Genomic DNA, 22098 nt, shown 5'->3' with positions numbered 1-22098 from the left:
GTACCATCTGCATACGAGAATGATTGGTTCGTAAATTACGCAGCTCTAGGCAACGACTCTTCCTCGTTGCCCGACACGACTCTCAATTGCGTTGTTTCGCCGGTCAAAGGGCCACAGAGGATTTCTTCTTTTTTTCCTTTCGAAGCCTTCGAAAATTTCCTCACACATCGCGCCACGATGTAGCCGCCGGCTTGGATAAACACGCGTTCCGTGAGCGTAATGTGCGAGTCCGCGCGAGAAGAACGCGCGTAATAACGGACCCTTCTGAAACCTCTCTGAAAGCGCCGCTCCACTGGTCCCGCCGGAACCTAATGCATTAAGAAAGATCCCAACGATGGGCTGAATTCACGATGTTCAGGAGGAAATCCAGGCTACATCGTGCGGTTTTTCATCCATGCCGTCATCCATAAGCTATTTTTTGCGTAAGATTTAGGATTAATAATTTAAGGGGTGCAATGTTATCCGAGATTCTGTGTCTATAACCTTCGGCGGTTTACAAACGCGATTATACTTGACGCATTACGTTTGGATGTATGAACACATTCGCTGTTATTCGCGCACATGGTGCGTCGATGCAATTTTATAAATACTTGACTAATTCTATCGACAAATATATTGTTTAACCTGAAAAAATTCGTGTGAAAAATGTGTTAAATAAATTGACAACAAATAATCCAAATAAAATATAGTATTCTAAGAAAACAAAATCTCTTTACAGAAAATTTAACTCAGACGGAAAAGATCTCGTCCTGAAGATCAGTTCATAGAATTCTGTTTTGGAATCGCGTTTTATTTTTCCCTGACCGAGTTATCAATTTAACCTTCATTCAGGTCGATTTGTCTCTCGCTATGAAGCAAATGCACGAAAAAGAAGGAAGAGTATCCAATTCTCGCGTGTTCTAATCGTAGAGAACGATCATCCTGTTTCATGAATATGACTCTCTTCTCGAAAAGGTCGGCCTTGTCACGATAGCAGAACCGTGACCGAGGAAAACAGCAGGAAAGGAGAATTGGGTCGTGCGAATGAAAATCGGCCAGCAGTACTGTTCCCCTGGAAAATTGAAAATTTTCCCGCAATCTCTCGCTGCGGTGGATACGAATTTATTCTGTCTCTGCCTTTTTTTATTTTATCCCGGATTTTTTTTTTTTTTTTGTTCGTTAAATATCGACAGCGAAAGATTTCACGAATTCGGTAAACAAGCGAAGTTGATTTGTTTTAATCCGCATCTCAAACATGTCCTTGTATATTCTGTATATTTCACTTGCGTCAGAACGACACTGGGAAAATAGTCGAAGATAGAAACTGGCAATTTCCGGACTGGTTAAAGTAATTTAGGCTAATAATCGATTTTTAAGAAGACAACTATTTCAAAGAGATTTGTGAACAAAGAAATTGTAACAACCTCATTGTAAAGAATTTTAGAATTCTGAAATTGATAATACTAATAAATCTGGTATAATGGAATAAAATAGTCGTTGAAAGGATACACGCAATTCGAATTAAAAATATACACCAATCTAATAATTAATTAGTTCTCTAAGATTTTTGTCGATCGTTCTATTTGATATTGCGAATCGTTCGAAGGAAATCATCTGAATGTAATAGCAGTTCATTCATGAATGGTGGTGATTGAATAAAAGCGAAAGAAATTTCTGAATCAAGGAATGGAATACAGTTCCGCCCAAGACAATCAGCTTCTGTAGAGCCCCATCATTTCTGTCGAACCTCATAAATTATACGAGCAATTCGCCTTTTCTTACGACATCCGGTTTCTTATCGTTCTGACCCATTTACAAATATAATTACGCGAATCGACTTTATCTATTTATACGTTCCTATGTATATTAATCTGTTCGTTGGCCGATCTTTACAGACTATCGACCAAATCGACACGAATCAATTATATATACAAGGAAAGCATCGGTCGTAAGCGGACAGGTGATCGAGAAACGGGAATATCCTCCTGTCAGGTGCTTTAAAAAACACGCAGAGTAGTTTTAGAACACGTACCCGCTGCAACTTAAAATAACTACAATTATTAAATCTACAGATATCAAATCAATTCTGACTAAAATAAGTTAAGATGAAAACGGATATTTTATGCCAGATTTTCATTTGTTGCATACTTGGAAAATTTTATTTCACGTTAACCAAAATTTAGTACAATATTTGCACGTTTTCATGATACAAGTTAAAATTTTTATCATGTAAAGACGCGAATTTAGTTTAAAAAATATTCGTGTAATAGAAATGTATTTTGAGCTTAATTAGAAGGAAGCTTCGTTATACATCGCATAGGAATATTTTTTATGCAGCCGTTGAACGAGCAACATTTAAAAAAATATGTTATTATTATTAAATCTAGCATATCTTATTTATTTCCGTAATTATTAAGAACTAGAGTTTCGATAAATGTACTGCTCATTCCTATTGAAAAAGACGCATAATTTATGTTCATCACACGATTTTAATTCTATATAAAACATATACTCATAATATCCCTTCCTTGATAATCTGCGCAAATTTTATACTGTTTGATATTTAATGCGTAAATTGATAGAGGAAGGAAGAGAAAAAGGGGGAACTATCGTTCCGCGTTGTCAATACTTGGTCCGTTTACGTACGAGCATTCGCGTTGCCCAGAGGCCCATTCAAGTCTCGTTACGCTAACCATTCACTCGTTAACTCTCTCTCTCTCTCTCTCTCTCTCCTTCTCGGCCATTAATTCGCGATACATTACGAGGGCATTAAGTCGAGTGTGAATTCCCTGAATGGTTGCTGTTGCCTCAAGTAACTATAATTCGTGATCTTTTTACTTTGAAATCAGCATGTCCAAAGACACATAAAGAGAAGAGAAACGCTATCGGAACGACAAGTTACTCGATAAGAGAAGCTTGTCCCGGCAAATAAGAAGGGCACGGTGTCACGAGAATAGGCAAATGACTACGATAACTCTTGAAACGAGATTATCGTCGGTTCGTTTGTCGCGGATAACCTTATCCATGTGGTCATTCGTCGAAAACACTGTTTACGATTTTTCGTTCTCGCTGGTTCGAAGAAACGAAACTTTTCGACTGATTAGACGTTGAATTGTGATAGGGAGTCACTGGAATTGAATTTTAAAAAAAAGTATGTTTTTATCTTGAAACCTTTTTGACTTATCGCAAGATGGATTACAAACTTTGTTTTTTTGTAATGTAAATAATATTGGTTAAAATAGATGCGTGATTTTTGTTGAAAAAACAGAATTCTAGTTCGAATTCAGATTTAACATTCAATTTTCTTCCGTAAACATACGACAGAATCTCTGACTCTTTATATTCCTATTCTGGTCATGAAGGAACTTTAACGTAAAATTGTTATCGATATTAATTATATTGTTGTATTGCTGTAAATTGTACATTCCATGTTATAGAATACAGCACGAATTATAAACACATTATTATCTTAAATTGTTATTTTTTGTTTGACAAATGGAATAATGGATTTCGTAAATATAATAATACTTACTCGATGTTTGTGAAATCTACGTGCAAAACATAATTTTACGATATATTATTATTTATATATCTTATTATATACTATTTGATGGAAATTTGTTGTTTTCGATAACATATAAAAGAGAAATCGGCGAAAATTTGTAAATTTTCAATTTTAATGACAATATATTTTCCCACCAAACGCGCAGGATTTTCATGCTTTGATTGTCGTATTGTTGAACACCGAAAAGAAAAATAGCGCAACAAGAACAATATGGTAAATCGTGAAGCTTTATTTGTTTTTAAATTATAAACGATAAACAAACAAAAGCCATGTATTGTTAGAAGCAAGAGACAACACACAATAATATCATGGGAAGTGACGGTGATTGACATTGCTTGAGAGAATAGAAAAGTAAAGATAAAAGACCGTACAATATTTTTCTAATTGAAAAGGCTATAAAAAATTATACTTTTATTTTTGATTCTGTTCGCTTAAAAATTACTATATTTTTTCATGGCTGCCGCGGCGTTATAATTGCAGCTGTCGTTAAATCGATAATCTGTCGATAAAAAATGTACAAGTACTAACATTCCTCCTTCTGTTATTAAATTATTCTATTATTCTATTATGGAATCAATTCGATTTTATAACTCGAACACGTAAATTGCAAATCTGGTATAATTTTCTAGAACATAACGTCACGAGTTCCATAATTATCTCACCTATTCTTATCACTCTATACGAAACACAAAGCTTCACACGGTACTAAGCGAATTAAACACTCGCGACAAGTCAATTTATCGTAGCCGCTGCGGGGGCGTTCTTAAATCGACCAGACACGACCCATCTTCACTCTGACCGACAGAAATTTATTCTTATAAAAACAATCGTTTCGGTCCCTTCCGGATCCTTCTGTTTAAATCTTCCTCCAAAGTAGTTCACCGACTCTTTATTTTCAAAACTTTCAGATACCATGAAACATCTCTTCTTTCGCAACAATCTTAACTTTTATCCTTACGTCATCCACGTTACGCTTTTATAACCGTATCCACTAGTACTATTATTTCGAATATATGTAGATATGTAAGATCAAATTTAACAATTTAAGTCTATCCACAGTGTGAACATTTGAACACGTTGACTGCAGATGACACGAAATTTTGTCAAACGACGTCGGAAAGAGATCGATGATTTATAAGAAAAGCAATTCACGATTGAAAACCAGGCGACTTTGTGCCAGCAGTTAACAAGCATTAATTACATACTGCCGCGTTTATATAAGCGTATAATAACATCGAAACATAGAAAGGAAGAAACAGAGAAGGAATTCAAGGAAGAAAATAAACAGGAATAAAAACAATAAAAAGGAAGCGAAACGAGGTGAGATAAAGAAGCAAGAAAACGCACGGTGTCGTCGGAAGAAAGGGAAAGAGCGAAAGCGTCTTCCGATGGAATCCACTGCAGCATCAGTGAAGTAGTGGTTGCTGTGATCGTCGAGGACCGGCTGTTGTGCTTCCCCCTCCACCTTTCCCTACCCTTTACTGTACACCGTACAGTCTACACGAACCACCTCCACCCCGCGAGATCTCCCTGCCGCTCGTTTACTCCTCCCCACTCCTTTCCTCGGCTCCATCCGCCACAGTGTCGGGAGTCATCGGCTGGCCCTGTCTTCTCAGTCTGTCAGTGACCGCGCAAGCGTGCGCATCGTCTTCTATTTAAGCGTCGTGTGCAAACCTTGCGGAGGGAATCTTCATCCCTTACGCTCGAAAGATTGATATACTCAAAGCAACAACATGCGACTAACCGTAATATATTTCATTGTAAATACTTACAAAATAGTTAAATCGATCCTTTAGTAGAGATAAGTGTCGTTCAACGTTGCTGGTCAATGTTACGAATTTAGTGAATTTTGAAAGTTTAACTGACGGTGATTTGTGATAGGAGAAAGATATTTCTGTCATAATATAAAGTGAAGTTTGCAAGGTTTCCGAAGCGAAGGAAAGGAAAATAGGAATTTGGATGTCAGAGGACGTGTCAGGGTTATCGATCAGTTAAAGTTTCGGCACTGCGAACTTTCAACCCTTATTGGAAACGTGCTAGGTACAACGATTGGTCATCGAATCGCTGAATCAAAGAGATCCGTTGATACGTTGCCAATGAAAGAAGAAACGTGATTAAGAGTGTTATCTCGTTGTTGGTGTCTTGGAATAGTGTTGTATGGTGAAACATTCGGTTGAAAGAAAAAGAAGTTCCTTAAAACAGTGGCTGTGACAATTTACGCGAAAGTTCGAAAGATTCGCGCGAGTTCTCGAAATATTCGTTCGGACGAAAAGAAACTTAGAGAAATTTTCGAAGAATTTTGAGTGCATTCGAAACACGTGCGTCGATCTATTCGACTTTTGAAAAATTAAGAGAGAAAAAAGATCCGAATAAAGAAAAGAAAAACAAGGAGAGTCGAGAAAGGTGGAATTTTTTGAGCCCACGCTGGAAGCAAGGTATAACAGGTGCACGAGGGCAATTCCGCTCGCAACTTTCCACGAGCTCGTCGTATTTCACGTGAACACGCGACGACCAAGTTTAATTTAGGATTCGTGGCAGAGTTTCGTGTGTACTTACTTTGTCGTACGTCGACGTTATCCATCGACGACTCACCAATGCGATCCCTTTGAAGTCCATACCGGAAGGATCATTTGTGCGAAGGTCATCGAACCTCAAAATTCTCTCCTTTGCTTTTCAAACCTCCTACGCGTTCTCTCTATCACTCTCTGTATATCCTGTGTTTTTAATGCAAAAATTGATCGCTCGACACAACTGACAACGCTTGAAAAATCGAAATATTCTTCTGTATTAAAAATCAGCAAAAGAACAGAAGATCAAGTTCGACGTGTTGAGAAAAGCAGTTTTTTTTTTCTTAATGAAGAAAAAGGATCGTGTTCCAAGGAAATTCATCTGTATTAAAAATTAAGCGATGCAGTGAATGATCGTATTGTGTTACAAGCAGAGTATGTTCTATTGTCGAGGATGAAAAAAAAACTGCGATAGTGTAGCAACCATCGACTACCAACGGCGCTCAAAATATTTATCTACGTTGAAAATTCGTGAGAGAAAAATTCTATATTAAAAATTTGTAAGTGAAAAATTTGTCTACGTTAGAAATTGCATACTAAAATTTCACGGATAAGAAAAATTCAACCACGCTAAAAATTCGCGAGTAAAAATTTTCTGCTCGGAAATCATATGTATGTATGTATATATTAAAAATTCGTGGCCCAATATTTCGTCTACATTAAAAATTCGCTACGGACACATTCTTCTACCTAAAAGTCTGTGTAGGAGAAGTTGAGAAGAAAAGAAAAAAAAAAAAAGAAAACTCATTAAGTGTATGCACCGGATAATGTTGACTCGTCGATGACCGAGAAACTTGAAAATTCATCTCAATGTGCGATCCCACGGCGTTGTTGGACCTAGTGCCCAGCGAGGGATTACTCAAGCGGCCGTCCATGGACTATAACGAGTACACGTATTGCTACGGTGGTGGTCGAGGTGGGTGGTATTCTTCCCTTGGCTTCTTCTTGTCGGGTCTTGCGTAGTTTTTCTTCAGTCAGAAACCAGTCCGTGCGGTCGAACGAACGTGCAGGATTTTCCCTCGATCTCTTCTCGCCGATTTCTTCAGAACGTTCTAAAGGTTAACGCAGCTTTCGAGCTTCCTTTTAGCCGTGTTCGATCTCTCATGGTACAAGGGAACGATTTTTATGGTGAACGCGTACCACGAAGCTGCGGTAAAAATTGAACGTGACACGATGCGCGTCATTTCGATCGAAAGCCCCTAGGCATTGTCCAAGAATCGTTGTCGTCGCGAATCTTGTTTTTCTGTCCACTAACACGATGTTCTTTCTTCGTGGTTTATTGTTCGAACGAGCGATATTTAATGGAATTCTCGTAAAGGAAGGCAAAGGAAAGAGAAAAGTATGCAATCTGATAGATTCTGAGAATAGTAAGAAACGAATATTAGTCTCGCTTAATTAATGTTGTTTAGTGCTAAAGTCAAACGGATAGACGGTTTTTATATGGAATTCCTGGGTAACATATCGAATTTGAGAATTGCTTCTTCCTTGTAAAAAGTAGAGAAACCACGTGTACATAAAAGAAAATAGTAAAGAGAGTTTCGTTTGAAGAAATGAAATCTTGAAATCCATGACCAAAGGATGATAGCGAAAGATTCTAAAACGTTCATTTCTACAATAGACACGATATGCGGGCTAGCCAATTTCGAAATCTCGCGAAATTCCCGGGGTGCGGCATTTCCCACTTGGGCGCATGAAAAATTTCCACGCGTCACGATTTGGAAACGTCAACGTGACAAATACGTTCGGCGTGATAATGCAGTTGCGTGACACCGCCTTGCCACTCTCTAGCTGGAGGGATGTTTTCTTCATCCTGTTCCTTTTTCCGAGCGCGCGCCACCGCGGCACAATCAATTTCAGTCAAAAATGCCCGCTTTATTCTCACGTAGGCGCGGCATATTTTCTCATGCACGCGCAAAACATCACAATAGAACAGCAAAAAAAAAAGAGGAAAAAGAGCTCGTATCATACACACACGCGATATGAACAAAAGGAAAGGCGAAAGATATCTCATGGGTCGGTGAAATGGTAAAAAATATTCAATGGCAGCGAATTAATTGAATAATTGACTGATGGAAGAAATAAACAATGATAGAATCAAGTTCAATATGATTATTTGGATGTCATAGTGATGTATAAATCAAGATTTTTAGAGAGATCAAGAGAATATCATTTTTAAAATAATTTATCGATATTTATTCAGGATTATCTGAATCAATACAATTTCAATAATTAAGAAATCTAATTTGTAATATTGTACAGACACACATACATTCAAACGTGTGAATTCTTTTTTAGTATAAAATAATTCTTAAAGGTTTAATAATTTCCTAATAATAATTCACGTATTAAGTTTTCATCAAATTAATTATTAACCAAAGAGGAACTTACTAAACGCATTATTAGCGATTAGTGTGTTAATAAAATTTCTCCCGCATATTTAAGGACAACACTGGCAGAATTCGTCCCATTTCCAACTCAAATAAAGCGAAAAGTGTAGACGGCGCTTCTGTAATGGCGGCAACGTTTAATTCCTCCGCGTGAATATGAAAATTCCTGGACCGCAGAATCGCCAACTGGTTCGAGCGTATATTCGCTTGATAAATCATGGAGCCGTCAACTGTCGCGGCGCGAAAATCGCGTAAAATATTCAATGTGGCCGGAATTACGGCCATGGAAACGGGGAAACTTTTAAAGAACGCGTCGTCGCAATTAAGAAAAGAGGAAAACCGCGGAAACTCAGGTACGAGCGAAAAAGAGAGGCTTCGTTGCATTTTCCTTGGGGCAGCTCAGGGCACTTATCACCGCGGCTCATGCAAATCGCTATACGCTAAATTTATCCCCGTGTAAATTCATGCGCCGAGGCTCTAGACCGCGTGTATCGATTACCACCACGAAATCTCGGCTTATCCAGCGATCCGCCTGCTGTTCGCGTGATAAAAGCCTCCTCACCCTCCACGTTTCTCTCTCTTTCTTTCTTCCATCCTCTCTATTTCAAGCGCCGATCGATTTCCCCGAAGCAACACTTTCACCGGTTTAAAAACAAGAAAGAGGACTTCCGTTTAATCGTCCTGGCAGAAAAAGTATACCTAACATCGTGTTTCGGATAATCGAGAGTAAATTGAAGGGATTGAGGTCATACATGGAAATTTGCTGCAAATAAGAAAGAAGGCTTTGGATATCAAAATCCATTCTCAAATGTGCGTTTATCCAAGTTTAGATTTTTGTGTATATCATTGAGAAAATAGAATATAAATAGAAATTTATTTTACCCTTTAAATATTGCAAACTTTAAATATTTCATATACATATCTTTACCAATTAAACGAAATCTATATATTTCTCAGCTTATTTTTTATTATATTTCTGATCTCTATAATAAAGTACAATTGCCGTCATGTTGTTGCCAACCCCTTCAGATAGCAAATAGTGATAGCTTACGTGATTTCATGGATAAGTCGAGTTTAGCCAAGCTACGAGTGCGCTTTTATTTGAATTAATTTATCGCAGCGCTCTATATTTTCAACGTTAAATGCAATAATGACTGTCTCTGGCGTCTTTTGTACAGTTTGATTAATCACTTCTTGTTTCCTGTCTGAAATTATGTGACTATGCATTTTGTGCCTGTGAAACTATAAAATACCCTCGCTGAACTTTCTCATTTCACCTGACGTACAAAACTATTACGTACAGTCTGTGTTGTACACTCGTAGCCATAAGTCACCAGATACTTGCCATACATTTCTCAACAGAGTGTTTATTAAGACAGAGAAACTTTAAAAAAAAAAACAGTGTTATTTATATTTTTCCTTAGCACTCTCCTTTCTTTGTAACTAAATTTATTTTACAATGAAAATGAACTTTTATAGCAACTCGGTTAATCGGTAATTTGCGTGCAAAAATCCATTTAATCTTCTGTATAGACCATTACGAACAACGAATTTCTCTATTTCTATCCTCCTAAAATATTTAACTGTTCCTTCGTTTTATTCCTCTCTGTATTATACACGTCCAAAGTCCATTAACATATTGCATTATACTCTCTACCGTTCATCTGAACAAACAGAAAGGCAAGAAAACGAGTTTCCGCGACCGTGTTCGTGTCTCCGTGAGAAGAACATCGTGGCGGAGATCGTCGTCGTGTTTATCAGGCTGACATTTCGAAATGTCGCGCGGTTTATCAGGTGTTCCCCGGTGGAAGCTTAAGGTTGAGTCGCACGCACGCGCGATCGCCACCATGGGAACGGTCGCGCGCGTGCATCGAATCAACGACGTCATTTTTACATAATAAGGCATCGCGTGGTCGAGTTCGGGGCTGTAATCATCGTTGCTGCTGCTGCTGCTGCTGCTGCTCCTCTCTGTCTATTGACACTTTGACGTGGATATTTCAAGTGCAGCTGCAACGATCGCTGCCAATTGAGAACGAATCAACGTTTCGTTAGGGTGCATCGAATTCGAGCTGGGGTTCCAATGAGTTTTTAAAGGCATATTAATATATTATTTGAAAAATCAATTTTACATGAAAGTAGATCACGAACAGATTCATTTATAAAATATACGCAATAACGAACGTTGTTTGATTATTTGTACGAATTTCGTTTGTAAGGGAATTTAGTAGGCGAATTAGGTCTTGATTTTTGTTCTATTTCGTAGGAAATAGATTCGAGTTTGAAGAAGTTCGTTTGAGGAGGTTGTTACCGATGGAATCTTTTAATTATGCTTATCGCGGTATCGGTAGACTTTCATGCAAACGAAATATTAAAAGGTAGAACTTAAACAGGCTGCGTGGTTACCTCGCATCGTAATTATTTCAATTATATGTAATCAAAAGTATATCAATTTTAGAGGCTCAGTTATTTATTTGCACAAAATTACTCGTCGGGTTAAACGCGTAGTTACAATGCTGGTACCTGTATTTAGGTATACAAATACCCATTTAAAATTGATTAACGCTTAATTGATTTTCAACTTGTGCAGAATTTCAATATTTTGCTCAAAATTCATCACAAGTAACATCACCAACAATTTTTGTGCCATTTATGTTCATCGAATAGATTCACTTTCCAAGATTCCAATTATTTTCGTAATTCCTGGGGCAAGTCTCTATTTGTCTGAGGACACCTCGTATATTCGGTTCATTGGCGCGCGAATTAAGAGGGAAGCGGAGATTAATAATTTTCGTTGGGGCGAATCTCTGTTACGCAAGATGAAAAATCTGCCGTATAACTTTCGATCGTATCAAAATACAGTAATTCGAACTCGAAATTAATTCCAATCCATTACTTGTATATTTACGGTACAGTAACCTTTAATAATTCTCGATATCAGATAAAAATAAGAAACATAAAAAAAAAAAAATAACAAAACAAGTCCAAAAAGCTACCATTTCTCGTCAATCACAAATAATCATCAAGTATTATATATTCTTTATAAATCTGAGACCTTTTACCAAATCTGACATTATAAATTCTACAGGATTTTCAGATTTTTTGCCAAAGTTAAACAGCGTAGAAACGACATGACGTTACTCGGGCCAGGTTTAAACATCTCTCACACTCTCCTCTGATTTCCAACCACGTAACACGTCGCGATCAACTTATTCACTGAAACTATTTCAAGTTTCGAAGCGATCAGGCAAAACCCAGTGCACCAGCCGCTGCTACGCTCCTGAATGCACCGTAACGATCCCACATAGAAACGACAGGGCGACCAGTTTGTACTCCTTCCGCTTTTCTGTCGGATTTCGCCGTCAACGAATTGATTCGGGAACTTTCGTCGGAAATGAGCTCTCGTAAAAACAAACTATGTGTATCGTGGACACGCTCCTCGTACGTCTGCTTCGTTCTACAGATTCCTGGTAATTTTTGTTCGATTTCCTGCGATACGGAGATTGCTGGAGAATATCCAGAACCTCGTTGAAAAGCATAGTTTATAGGAATAACTCGTGAGACTATTCTGAGATCGTAAAAAAGAAGAGCAGCGAGTTGAAGGTACAGAAATTTGTAAATCGATGAAGTGCTCCTGAAGCAGTCTGACAAGTGTAGGTCTGGTCTTCTTCTTCTTTCTTTTTTCTCAGGCTTTTCAGTTTGGTTCTTGGAAAAATATCTGGCTCGGTAAATAAGTTTCTGGAAGATAGATAACTGGAACAGTGTTTTTGAGGATAGTGGAAGTTTTGGAAAACTTTCTTTGGATTGCAGATATATTTTTCTAATAAGACATACAACGAAAATGTAGGAAAAAGTGTTTACAAATAAAAAGCACGAAAATTACAACGTCTGTGTAATGTACACCTGACATCAGAAATCTTAAGACAATCGTATCGTGCAAACATATGTATAATCTGACATTCACAATCTACACCAACGAGCAATATTTTATTGAATAATGGGAAATTTTGAGTTATGTCACTGTTGCATTGGACGAGGTAAAATACGAGATAATTGCCTCGTGGAACTTTCATCGTAATCCTCGACAGCGTGGCGCTTCAAGAAGCTGCTTCAGCCCAGGATAGCAATTAAATTCCAAGTCTAGAGACTCGATAGACGCTAAGCAACCGATAACCACGCGCGTGCCTCTAATGAGGAATCTTTGGTCCGTGTTGCACCTACTAGCCGCAGCATCGTTTATCGTTTCTTATATGTGTACGTTCTTCAAGCCGACGTACACTCTCGGCCATAATTATTAAGATATTTTTTGGTTTCATATAAGACGTGGTAATTCGTTTAAATTCATCAGGCAAGTGATTAACTGTTCATAATTTTGCATACGTTGAAGGTAAGCACGCAATCTGTAAAAACTATTTATAAGATTGTCAAGAAGAAAGGTGACGAATATGAATTAAAAATTGTATGTGTCACGAATGTTATGTATTATGAATTAAATGCAAAACTCAGAGAATTAGAATTTGGAATTACGATAAAACATTCAATAGCACAATTGTCGAGATTCGTTAGAACAACGACCGACAGACGTTACACGCAAAGATGAGATTTTCTTTATCAATCTCAAGATTTTATATCTAGTTTTGATCTGTTCTTGCACATGTTCCGAATCAGATAATAGTTGTAATAGGTTTGAACAAGTTCCCAATCATTTCTAAAGTTTACATCGCTTTCTGCGAGTATCCTAATACTTACGAACAAGAGTGTATCTCGCTTCGCCTATCTTTCTCCCTTTGTCTGACTTTCGTCCGCTTCTTATTACTAGACGTTAATCTCGCCGGCACGGCATGCCGCGTAATTCAAGAAGCTTGCCCTCGTTACAGTAGCATTTTAGCCTCCCTGCTCGATAATAGAAACGTTCGCCGAGGGTTGTTAGCTACGTGACGCCATGTCAATTCTGGAACTGATGTCTTACACGCGGAGGGATGAGTCGGCACGTGTAACCTCTCAGATTCGTGTCGCTGGGTCGCCTGATTTGGGAATTGTGAACGAATTTGGAAATTTAATTGTGACATAATACTGTTATACATTCAAGAGAGGAGTCTAATTGCGATAAAGTATTTTCATACATTTATTCCTATCTTATGGTGTTTGAGATTGCTTAATATATAGAATATAGGAATAGTATGTAGAAATTGCAAGATATTTATTGTAAACGTACATGATCGCACTGAATATCCGCGTCTATAAATTAATGGATAATCGACTGTTTAAATACCTTTGCGATCTGTACGTAATATACTCTTGTGCTTGCAATTTCTATGCATACACATATTTTCAGGTCTGTTTCAAATACGATAGTGTTTCGCCTCGCAACAGTATTAATGAAATTTCCAAATGTGAAAGTGTAACAAACACGCATAATGTCACGGAATATACTAATTCATAAAAGATTCGAATACTTCCATGAAACTGTATAATGTAGAACACCATTTGTACGAACTCCACCTATCTCAACGAAATTTTAGTTAATGCCCGATTAACTGAACTTTTGTTGGTTAAATTCATTTATCTGAACCTGAGCTTCTATTATACGAAGGAAAAATACCAGGTAGTGGGGATAATTAGTGAGTTGCTATTGTACGAACTCCAATTATATAAACTGTTTGTCCCCCGATAAGTTCGGATAAATGGAGGTTCTGCTATACTCAAAAATTATTATTTCAAATAAATTTCACCCGGGTCTGTGCCAGAGTTAGCAAAATGTGATTGCTCGAGCAAAAGTCGCGGAGAAGAAGGAATCTCGGAGTAGCATAAGGACGAATTCAAAGCTCTCAACCCTAAGATCGTCTTCTATGACCTCGTCGGGCCTCCTTCCAATATCCACGATCTGCCAAACGCAGAATCTCTCTCTCCTGCGCTTTTTCCACCCTCAACCCCTCGACGACTCCGCTTCTGCTTCGTGTCCCTCCTTTATTTCCCTCCTTTCGTTTCCCTTTTCCTTATTTTACCAGCGTCTACCGAGGTAGCTCCGGCTAAACGACTACTGCATCGATTTTAACCTTGGCTTTGCGGATATATTTTGGCCCCGTTCTTTTGTGTCGGGGCAAGAATGCCAGGCCACCGTGTCTTCATGAAGAAATAGCTTCTCTTTTGCCGCCAGTCTAGACAATGGACCGGCAGAGCGACACGGAACAGGAAGTTAGCCAGACTTTACCAACTAACCCCCTGTAATAGTCTCTGAGCGGATGGAAAATGGATATGAAGTGGGCGATTATTATTTGGGTGTTTCGTTTCACAGAGTTTGGCAAAGTGTTTGTTTGTTCATTCATATTTAGGCGTTTTACGTTCCAAGGCCACTTTGGTATTCTTTTTATAAACCTCTTAGTAATTCATTAACTCGGTAATTCATTTCCTTCTTGTTTGATCATTGTTAGACTGCGGATTTTTATGTAAACTCATATTTTCATGGATACAGTTGAAATAGTAGGAGTTAAGTAAAACTTCGTGTATTTTATTGTATAACGTTAACGGTGAAAAATTTCATTTTACACATATCAGAAGGATTAATATTTTAATCTAAAATACTCTTTTATTATTTTTACCGAATATCATCTCCAACATCTCCACATTTCTTTAACCATTCACATTACGAATTCCTGTGAAATAATAGCTTTTATTCACATTAAGAGGGATTATTACGCCTATATAGATACTGATAATTTGGAAAGTTGAAAGAGAAAGAGAGAAGTCCCTAAATCATGGCCTTCTTCACGTACGTGAACTAACGAGGCGATCTCTACGAATCGGAAATCCTTTAATTAATAGTTGGTCCGCGCTTTCAGATTCTATATCACCGGATTACGAACCAAGGTGGGTCGATCTCGGTACCTAGATATTATAAGACGATAACATACGAGGCGAAAGCAACCTCGGACCAACGAGAGATCGAGCCTATCGACGATCTCTATCGACTCTTAATGGTACCGATTAACGAGTGCCGATGTCAAAAGCACACTCGCCTCGTTAACGCCCACGCATTTCCGTTAATTAATTCCGCACAGATCGTGTATCCTCGTAAATACACCCAGAGCCCACTGTCGTTTCACGTTCAGATGGTGAATTTATGAACGCGGAAAATGGGAATCGTTGGTCTACTTCCAACCAGATGAAACGGTGAATGAGTTTTCGAACCAGGATATACAGAGTAGGCTACAGCGAAATACAGGAGCAACATTTTGTTGCGATATTCATGACTCGTAATGGTGAGGGAAAGTTGCCTTTTATAGTGGTAATTTAAGCTGCTAAAATCTGAATTCGATCAATAAATTTGTTGAGGTGTGACAAACTAAAGAGTTATTTTTATCGCTTTTAGCAGTTTCTCACGATCTTTGTATTCACGTTTTATTTCCCTGTTTTATTTTTTTTTCTTACTATATAACAATATTTGTCACAGACTCGTAACACGGATTTCTAAGGATCGAAAGTAATTTCTTTTGCTAACATAATTTCATACATTCGAATTAAAAACATCAGCAACCAAATCAAAAAGGATTATCTAAATACATTTGAATTGCTGAATATTTCACACGCATCTCGGAACGATTAGGTGTGTTCTATGATATAGTCGATCAAGCAGGGACACCATTTCTGAGATTGGACAAGTCGATCGCGCCTATATGATCTGTCCTCTGCGATTAATTTTCGCACTTAGGTTATCCAATCACAGGTTACCGCTGCACGGTTAAATAAATCAACGGTATCGATCGTCATTGACACCGTTGCGGAATCGAACGCGTTATGTATATCCGTGTCGAAATCAAGGAACGCTTGACTTCGCTTTTCGTCGAGTGGAACGTGATTAGCTAGATCGAAGATGAATGCCTTGGTATTAGTACACGTGGCAGGTGTATCCGATTATAATGCTCTATGTATATGATCGGACGAATGCTCGACGAATTGCCATATCACACTGATTCTATACATATAGCGAGTGAGCGTAGCGATTCGAACGTAGATTAACACTAGAACTACCACACCAGCCAAATTGACTGGGTTTACAATTTTATTTTAAAATTCCTACTTTATGTTATACTTTTTACTTTTTCCGCAATGATGTAATGACTTTCGCAACGATAACTAATATACTATACAATACTATACATACTATACTATACAACTATAATGAATTTTATTTTGTTTTTTATATATTCAAATTCGAAATAATTTTGTATCAAGGCTATTTATATCAATATCAGTCAAAATAACTGGTACTTTTCAAATCGTAAAAGAGTCCTGCAATTTGGGGGTTTATCGAGCCTCAATTAACCAGCTTCCTCGTTTCGTACAATTTGCCACACGTTTTTAAAATTTCTACCGCGTACCATTCAATATGATGATATCCGTTATCAGGAAAATTCCGGATCGATCGTTAGACGCTAACACTAGAAATACCACACCGGTCAAACGGCCGGTTCTACGATTTTATAAATGTGTCAATCTTCGTTTAGGGATCATAGTCCCAGCTGGATTAATAATACCAAAAATGTACTACATAACATGGAATTCCTTCTGTAAGAAATAAATCGAAATAATAAATCGAAAAATATAAAAATATTCTATTATCACGTATTTTTTAAAGCCCAGTCATTTTGATTGATTACGGTAGAAACAGCTTCGTGTTAGCTATCGGTAATTCTAGTGTTAAATACTATCGTATCGAAGCAGTTGAAGATTACGGAAAGTATACAATAGATTGTTGACTGTTGTTGACACAAACAGGAGAAAATTGTGTTGGAGAGGTTCAAGTGCAGAAACAAATTTCTAAACGTCTTTTTAGAAGTATTCGAAGCGTCAAGATTTATTGTATCTTGAAATTAATCACACTTTCTGTAGGTGTCCGAATACTTATGAATGGGAGCGTATGGCGTTGCACGAAAAGTAATCGAATGGTCGCAGCGTCAACAATTTGAACCGTGACGTAGTGCGTCGTTAGTGTCCCGAGTATTGTTGTGGGCTCAGGATGTTCACGTTACGAGGGCGGGGAACAGATAAATTGCTCGTTGAAACAAAACGATCTTGTCGACTCTGTCAGGGCTGCTGCGTGGGTGGGAGGCTGGAATCATGGATTGGCGCTTTTCAGCGCTTCAGATCGCTCCTCAAAAGGACACGAATACCACTGTAACCATTTCGTTCGAACATCCACAAATCGTGTTCCTATTTTTTACGATCGCTTGCGATCCACTGCGAAACTATTCGTTCGCAATTGTAAGATTCTTTAACCTGTTTTACATGTTTCTCAATGGGTGCAATGATCCACGCTCCGGTGGATTTTTATATTTTCGTTGAAGAAAATACAACATTTTTATAGAACGTTTAAACAGCAATCTAATTATACTTTTTATAATTGATCAGTGCCTCGATAAAATACACGGTTCTTCGAATACAAAGTATTTTAATTAGCAACGTGCAGAAATACGTAGAAAAATATTAAGTACGAAAAGTTATTCAAATACTGTTATGGATTTTATTAGATTTTCAATTTATTCAATCATGATATATCTTTAAAACCTCAAATATAGATATCTTTCGATTTAAAAGAAGAATCTTCCAAGCCTTTCTCAAAATCACACACATCCACAAATTTCTTAAATTCAGAATATATAAATTTCTTTTTACGATATTCAAATGGAAACCACGACGTTCCTCGACGTCCTCGAAACGGCGTACAATATAATTCCACGAGAAATAGAAACCAAGTATTTCTAATTCACCTAACCATAAGTGTTATCCTTTGAAGGTCGCGAAACCAAACCATTCGTTATTCCATAATCTTTAAAAATTCATACACACCTTTGGATTATTTCTAAATTTAAGCATTAGATTCAGCTAGAATCGAACATACGATAATCACTTATTATTCACGTTGTAGTACCACGCCAGAATAATTTACTTATAATTCTCAATGAGAATTGATTGTAAAATTATTCCAAATAAAAAAAAACCTTCGGATTATGATAATTTGCTGCAAATCGGTCGGCACGATCGAATCTCGGCTGTCGTGAATACGATCTGTCCAGCGATAATGATCGATCGTGTGGGACGAAACGAGTCTGCCTGGTTTTCGGTTAGAAAATGCAAAAAGTCTCCCGTTGACTGGATTTTACACGGGAAGAAGATGCGTGTTAACGTTTCTCGCACACGAACGACCGTCGAACCGCACGACTCTCTCGAAATGGCGATGTTTCAGTTTCTCACGTCATTGTAACGTCGCAGGTCGTGAAAAAAGAGTACACACGTGCATTAATTATTCCGACGCTCGTTTGCGACGTAGGGAATTACGTTCCGGGAGTTGCGAGTATTCTCCTGGATCCTGTCGATGCTTTTTGCTCTGTGATTTTAGACGCGAAACAGCCTTTTTTTTTTATTTACGGTTAGAATGAAGCTTTTGTCATATTTGGGAGATAATAAAGATAATGGATCCGTAATAAGCCTAATTTTGAAAATAATTTGGTGTAGGTACAGTAATTTCCTGGTATTTTTATGCATAAAAGGTTTTGGTATCTCGAAGTTCAAATATAGTAGATGATTTATTAAGAAACCTAATCTTTTAAATAATCCAATGCAAGTATAATAATATTCTTATGTTTCTTGCATAGAAAATTATATTCGTTTCTATGGGAGGAATTTCTCTTCGATAAGATTTTAACAAATTAACATTTAAGATTAGAATTTTCGATTAAACTCTTTAATTATTAAATTAATTTAAATTAAAGATTAAGATTTTCAAGACAATTGTTTGTTAAAGTTATATAGTGTAACCATTAATAAATCTTTTGAAATCGAGGCTTTATACTTGCGTGAAATGAAACAATACTTTTTATAGTATAATATAATATAATATTGTACAATGTGAAAATCCTGTTGTAGGAAAGAACTAAAAAATATTGGATCGATGTGCAACTAATTTTCGTATATTTCGTTTTTCTCTCTTTTTTTAAATCCTTTCGCTACGAAGGACGCGTATTCACGTCACGATAAAACAGACGCTTGTTTATGAAGGGCGCGCATATGCTGTACACTCTAAACAGCAAGTAAACACGCGCTGTTACACGCCGGAAAGTCAGCGGAAAACGCGGAACCAAGCTGGCTTCTCGTGTAAATCGCAAAATATAAATGCAGTTGTAAAACGTAGAAATTTTACCGCACCGGAACAATGGAATTATCATACTTCCATGAGCAAAACGCGAAAAAGTAAATTGAAAAAGAAAAAAGTAAGAATTATTTTCCATTTCATATTATTTATTTAATCTTTTTATATTTCTTCTTGTCGATTGATTGTTTAAATAGTTAATTGTTAATAGTTAAATATTTCTATGATTTCGAACTTTCATATATTCGAATTTATTTCAAACTTTACCAATACGATCATGCTAATCGAGTCTCGTATCAACGATAACAAAATTTCAAAATATTTGTATAATAATCGTAATATGCAAGTGTTGGAATACTTTTAATAAGCTTGCGTATGTATGATATAGTTGTATTAGCGTAGAAAACTTTAAGCGGCGCAATTTAAAGAAATCGTAAGTTGACTGAAAAAGAATTCGAAATGAAATGTTGCGTTAACGCAACGTTGTCTCCTAATATCTTAAGCACATTTTCACGCATAAAACAGTCATAAACGAAGGATTCTTTGATGAAAAACATCTCGACTTGAGATTCTGGGAACGCAGTGCTCGCGAACGAATCGTCTGCGGTTCACAATGCCTTGAAAGAGAGTTGGAGAGGAGCCGATAAACGATTGGCCGCTCGTAATAACTCCTTTAACGAGCCGATAATGCCTCAAGATGAAAAAAATGAATGTTCGTTTGCCGTGCTGGAATATAAGCAACGAACGAAAAGGAAAAGGAAAGAGGGTGCAAAACGAGTAGCACGTTTCTGCAGTCTGGTAATCGAATGATATATCCTACCATTCATGCTAGGAAAGCGTTCGTAGAGAACAGAAGCGCAAGAGTCCACGGGGAAATGGGCCAGAGCTTAATTCCTTTCCCATTGGAATTTATGTGCTGCGCGGAAACAACGCGTTCGAGACATACGAAAGGTGTAGTAGAGCGTGTTTCAAAAAGTGTCTTCCTCATCAACTAATTGACTTTATTTAATTCTATGATTATAACCCAGACAACATTTTTGTCCATAGACTTCTTTCATTATCTCCATCTTTAGTATCATATTTTACGTATAATCATATTTATGGTCCACTAAGAAAAGGCAGTTTTCACGATTATTTATAAACTTGAAAAATATACATTTCTCTCGTCTGTCCCGATTACTAAACTTAAATTTGGCTCACTGTTATCGAACACCCTATGAAAAGATACGAAAAGGCGGTGGTCGTTGAAGATCAGATGCGTTGAAGCACGCACGTTCGAGTGGACGTTCAGTGGAGCAGTTTGATACGACATCGAGCCTGTTCTTTTATTTTTTCCACCATCTTTTTTCCTCTAGAAGGAAGATCTAAGCCATGGACCGTGGAAAAGCGATGGTTTGCTGGTGTTCCCGCGAGGAATTTTTCTTTGGAAAATGGAAGGGGATCGAAATCAAAGGAGCGCCGGTCCGTGTGAATTCGAGTGCGCGTCTTGGGGGATCTTGAAGGTCTGTGTACGCGTCCGCTCGGTTTCAACGCGGTGAAAGAAAGAAAGCGCGGAGGAAAAAACGCGCCCTACAGCACGCTCGACTTCCGCTCATCGCCGATTAACGATCCTCGATTAGAATTTACTGACTCGTGAAATGGAGCGTTATTACTTTTATACCTCCTTCTTTTCGCACGTTTTGCGCCATCTACGCGCCGTCTTTGTCTTCTGGCCGTTGTTTGTTATAAGTAGCGATAAAGTTGAAATAATTGTGTGAATTATTCAATTTTTATTGAACTTATGAATATGAAGCAATTATCAAGGAAAAATATGTTCTTAAAATTCAAAAATACAATATTAAAGTCAAACTATACTAGAGAATTCTTAAAGTTTTAATATATAGTAACAAACTCAATAAAAATATAAATAACATTCTATTCCGAAAAAGCAAGAACACTGTAACATTTCTTGGTTATCGAGCTCTCCTGACTATCGGGGAGGGAATCGCATAAAAAGGATAATTCAACATCGATTTCACCCGATTTTTCGCACGAAACCTTGATTCGAACCTTCGTTTCTTCTTCTATCTTCGAACGAAACTCGTGTGCGTCACATCGATAAAGCTAATTTTATTTTCCGCGGCGAGGAAGCACCGCGAAATTCGATGGTTGTTACGCGAAGAAAGAAAAGTAGAAAGATTCGAACTCCCTTTTTTTTTTCTCTCTATCCGTTCTTTCCACCCTCCAGACTTTCTTTTCCCTGGCAGTTTCGCAGCCTCTCTTCATTCCCGTGGCGCGTAAATTCTAATGGGAAACGAATTAAGCCCTTTTTCCTCCCCTAACCAGGGAACGAGTCACTCTCGAGATCCGTCTCTCGAACCCGTCGAGTTTCCATTTTGTCCGCTGAAAAAACGACCGCCCTTGCCGCCATTCTACACAGTTTAAGGCACGAGAAAGACGAGAATGGAAGAATTGGCG

At 37.6% G+C, this 22098-nt stretch overlaps 1 protein-coding gene across 11 annotated transcripts in view; it reads left to right on the top strand.

Annotated features, from left to right (window-relative positions):
- The window catches only part of Ten-m (teneurin transmembrane protein Ten-m), a 659822-nt gene that overhangs the window by 592811 nt on the left and 44913 nt on the right, over positions 1-22098 (top strand). For 2 of the 11 annotated variants that reach the window (XM_072020552.1, XM_072020545.1), the window contains exon 1: positions 5125-7027. The exons of the other annotated variants lie outside the window; for them this stretch is intronic. In XM_072020552.1, coding sequence (XP_071876653.1) covers positions 6922-7027 — 106 coding nt within the window. In that variant the 5' untranslated portion in view covers positions 5125-6921. Of the gene's footprint in view, positions 1-5124; positions 7028-22098 lie in introns of those variants that run through there. 11 annotated transcript variants of the gene reach the window in all.

This window comes from Bombus fervidus, chromosome 17 (genome assembly GCF_041682495.2).
Source record: "Bombus fervidus isolate BK054 chromosome 17, iyBomFerv1, whole genome shotgun sequence".
Taxonomy (NCBI): domain Eukaryota; kingdom Metazoa; phylum Arthropoda; class Insecta; order Hymenoptera; family Apidae; genus Bombus; species Bombus fervidus.
Note: the sequence above shows the minus strand (reverse complement) of the source record. Positions and strands in the feature narration are given on the sequence as shown.